Source organism: Elephantulus edwardii, unplaced genomic scaffold (assembly GCF_000299155.1).
Source record: "Elephantulus edwardii isolate Elephantulus edwardi_28Jun2011 unplaced genomic scaffold, EleEdw1.0 scaffold00126, whole genome shotgun sequence".
NCBI lineage: Eukaryota > Metazoa > Chordata > Mammalia > Macroscelidea > Macroscelididae > Elephantulus > Elephantulus edwardii.
Window position 1 is genome coordinate 854,090 of NW_006399876.1, and position 2,644 is coordinate 856,733.

At 62.1% G+C, this 2,644-nt stretch overlaps 1 protein-coding gene across 1 annotated transcript in view; it reads left to right on the forward strand.

Moving 5' to 3' along the window:
• The window catches only part of PNPLA2 (patatin-like phospholipase domain containing 2), a 6,978-nt gene extending 4,675 nt beyond the window's left edge, over positions 1-2,303 (forward strand). The window contains exons 3-9 of the mRNA XM_006893203.1: positions 209-274; positions 571-780; positions 1,127-1,187; positions 1,332-1,472; positions 1,553-1,685; positions 1,821-1,943; positions 2,033-2,303. Of these exons, the coding sequence (XP_006893265.1) occupies positions 209-274; positions 571-780; positions 1,127-1,187; positions 1,332-1,472; positions 1,553-1,685; positions 1,821-1,943; positions 2,033-2,303 (1,005 nt within the window). The remainder of the gene's footprint in view (positions 1-208; positions 275-570; positions 781-1,126; positions 1,188-1,331; positions 1,473-1,552; positions 1,686-1,820; positions 1,944-2,032) is intronic.
• Positions 2,304-2,644: the final 341 nt, after the last annotated feature.

Sequence of the window (2,644 nt, forward strand, 5' to 3'; positions counted from 1 at the left end):
CAGTAAAATCTTGCTTGCATGTGAAATCAGTGAGATTGTTCTGTAGTTTCCACATTCTGTTGGGTCACCTTTCTTTGGGATAGGAACAAATATAGATCCCTTCCAGTCAGTTGGCCAAGTGGTCGTTCTCCAGATTTCTTGGCACAACTTGGTGAGCCCCCAATCCCCTTCTGCACTCACTCACTCACTGTCTCTGTCCCTTCCCCAGGCCAATATCTGCAGCACTTTCATCCCTGTGTACTGTGGCCTCATCCCTCCCTCCCTCCAAGGTGTGGTGAGTGTCCCTGTCTGGCTTGACCTGGGGGTACATTTTATGGGTGACAAGAGCTGGCCTATGGCTGTGAAGTAGGAGAAGGCGCTAGAGGGAGAAGGTGCTGTGGTTGCCTATTGCCTCACGTCCTGGTTACTCAAGAGGTGATGGCCCCAAGGAGGTGCTTCCTGAGGTCCCCTTACCGGCTGCTCAGGCCAACACAGCCAGTGCCCAGTGGGTGAAAGGTGGCAACTGGGGGCCTGGTGGTGGAAGTCAGCGTGGCCTGTAGGCTTCTCACCCCTGGTCTGCTGGGCTTGCAGAGGTATGTGGATGGCGGCATCTCGGACAACCTGCCGCGCTATGAGCTCAAGAACACCATCACTGTGTCCCCCTTCTCGGGCGAGAGCGACATCTGCCCCCAGGACAGCTCTACCAACATCCATGAGCTGCGTGTCACCAACACCAGCATCCAGTTCAACCTGCGTAATCTCTATCGGCTCTCCAAGGCCCTGTTCCCCCCGGAGCCCATGGTGAGCTGCTCCGGCCTCTACACTCGTCACAGGGCCCGGGAGTGTGAGCAGCCGGCTGCTGAGAAGCCTGGCCTTGCAGCTCCCAACCCTCAAGGATCCTGGGTGAGGTGGGGTGCCCACAGCCTCCTTCCAGAGGTTCAAGGGTGGGGTAGAGTCCTTCCAGCCTTTCCTGGGGGCCCAGGGCCTGCACAGCCTCTCCCCTGGGCAGGCACTGTGGACACAGCATCCCTCCCAGTCTGCAGGACAAGTGAGTGTGGCTGGGAGCTGAGGGTATTTGCGGGCACAGACTGCAGGATGGCACATGTGGGGGCTTCCTGCAACTTGGCTACCACCCTGTCTCTCTCAGGTGCTGCGTGAGCTGTGCGAGCAGGGATACAGGGACGGGCTGCGCTTCCTACGGAGGAACGGTGTGTGTGTGCGCGCGTGTGTGTGCGCGTGTCCTGCCTCCCCTCCCCGTGGAGACTGAAACCAGGGTGAAGTGACCCAGCTTGGCCCTGCTGCCACCTGCTGGCCATCACTGACCATGCTAATCTGCATCCTCCCTTCCCTAGGTCTCCTGAACCAGCCCAACCCCCTGGCAGCTCTGCCACCTGCCCTCCCCCGCCCCCCTGAGGATGAGCGCACTCAGGCCGAGGGGAGGGTCACTGCGGAGGACCACATCCTGGAGCACCTCCCAGTCAGGGTCAATGAGGGTGTGTGTGCAGGAGGGCGGAGAGGAGGGACGGGCACCTGCTGCCCTGCGGGTGGCTGACCTTCCTCCATGCGTCCATAGCCCTGCTGGCGGCCTGTGTGGAGCCCAAGGACTTTCTGACCACCTTCTCCAACATGCTCCCTGTGCGCCTGGCCACTGCCATGATGGTGCCCTACACGCTGCCTGTGGAGAGCGCTGTGTCCTTCACCATCCGGTAAGCTTGGGCACTGGGTTCATCCACTCGCCATAATCACTGGGAAGGGACACGTGAAGATGCCGAAGAGGGATGCTGACGGGGCCAGTGTGGGGGGAACCTGGCGGTGCCCCGAGACCGTGCCTCCCCCCACAGCCTGCTGGAGTGGCTGCCTGACGTCCCTGAGGACATCCGGTGGATGAAGGAGCAGACAGGTAGCATCTGCCAGTACTTGATGATGCGTGCCAAGAGGAAGCTGGGCAGCCACCTGCCCTCCAGGTGAGCAGCCCCTGCCTGCTGGTAGCCCCTTGGCCCATAGCTCCAGGCTCGGGCCCCGGTCAGACAGCCTCCCTTGCTCTCTACCACAGGCTAACAGAGCAGGTGGAGCTCCGCCGTGCCCAGTCACTGCCCTCGGTGCCACTGTCGTGCGCCACCTACAGTGAGTCGCTGCCCGACTGGATGCGCACCAGCCTCTCCCTGGGGGACACGCTGGCCAAGTGGGAGGAGTGCCAGCGGCAGCTGCTGCTCGGACTTTTCTGCTCCGACTCAGCCTTCCCACCTGACGCCCTGTGCATGCGCGCACCTCCTGAGCCCACCGTAGCACCCCCCCAGCACCCGCCGGGCCTGCCCCCGTGCTGAGCCCACCCAGCCTTCTTCAGCCCCCCTGGGTCCCGATGCTGAGGGCTGGAGTGACCTGCCCAGTGAGGCAGCACCTTGGGGTCGGCTGAGGGCCCTCAGCATTTCTCTCAAGTTGCTGAGTGAGGGTGTGAGGCCCTCCCACTGCAGAGGGGCACTGGCTGCGACTTCCCCCAGAAACCACTCACTGCTGCACTGAGTGGGGGTGCAGATGGGCCCCCACAGATGCCTGTCACCTATGCCTTAACCTCCCCATTCATCCCCTCCCAGCCAGGCCTCAAGTTGGGGGATTGGGGCTTCTGACCTGCAACCCCATCCCACGGTGTACTATTGCCCCTGCACCC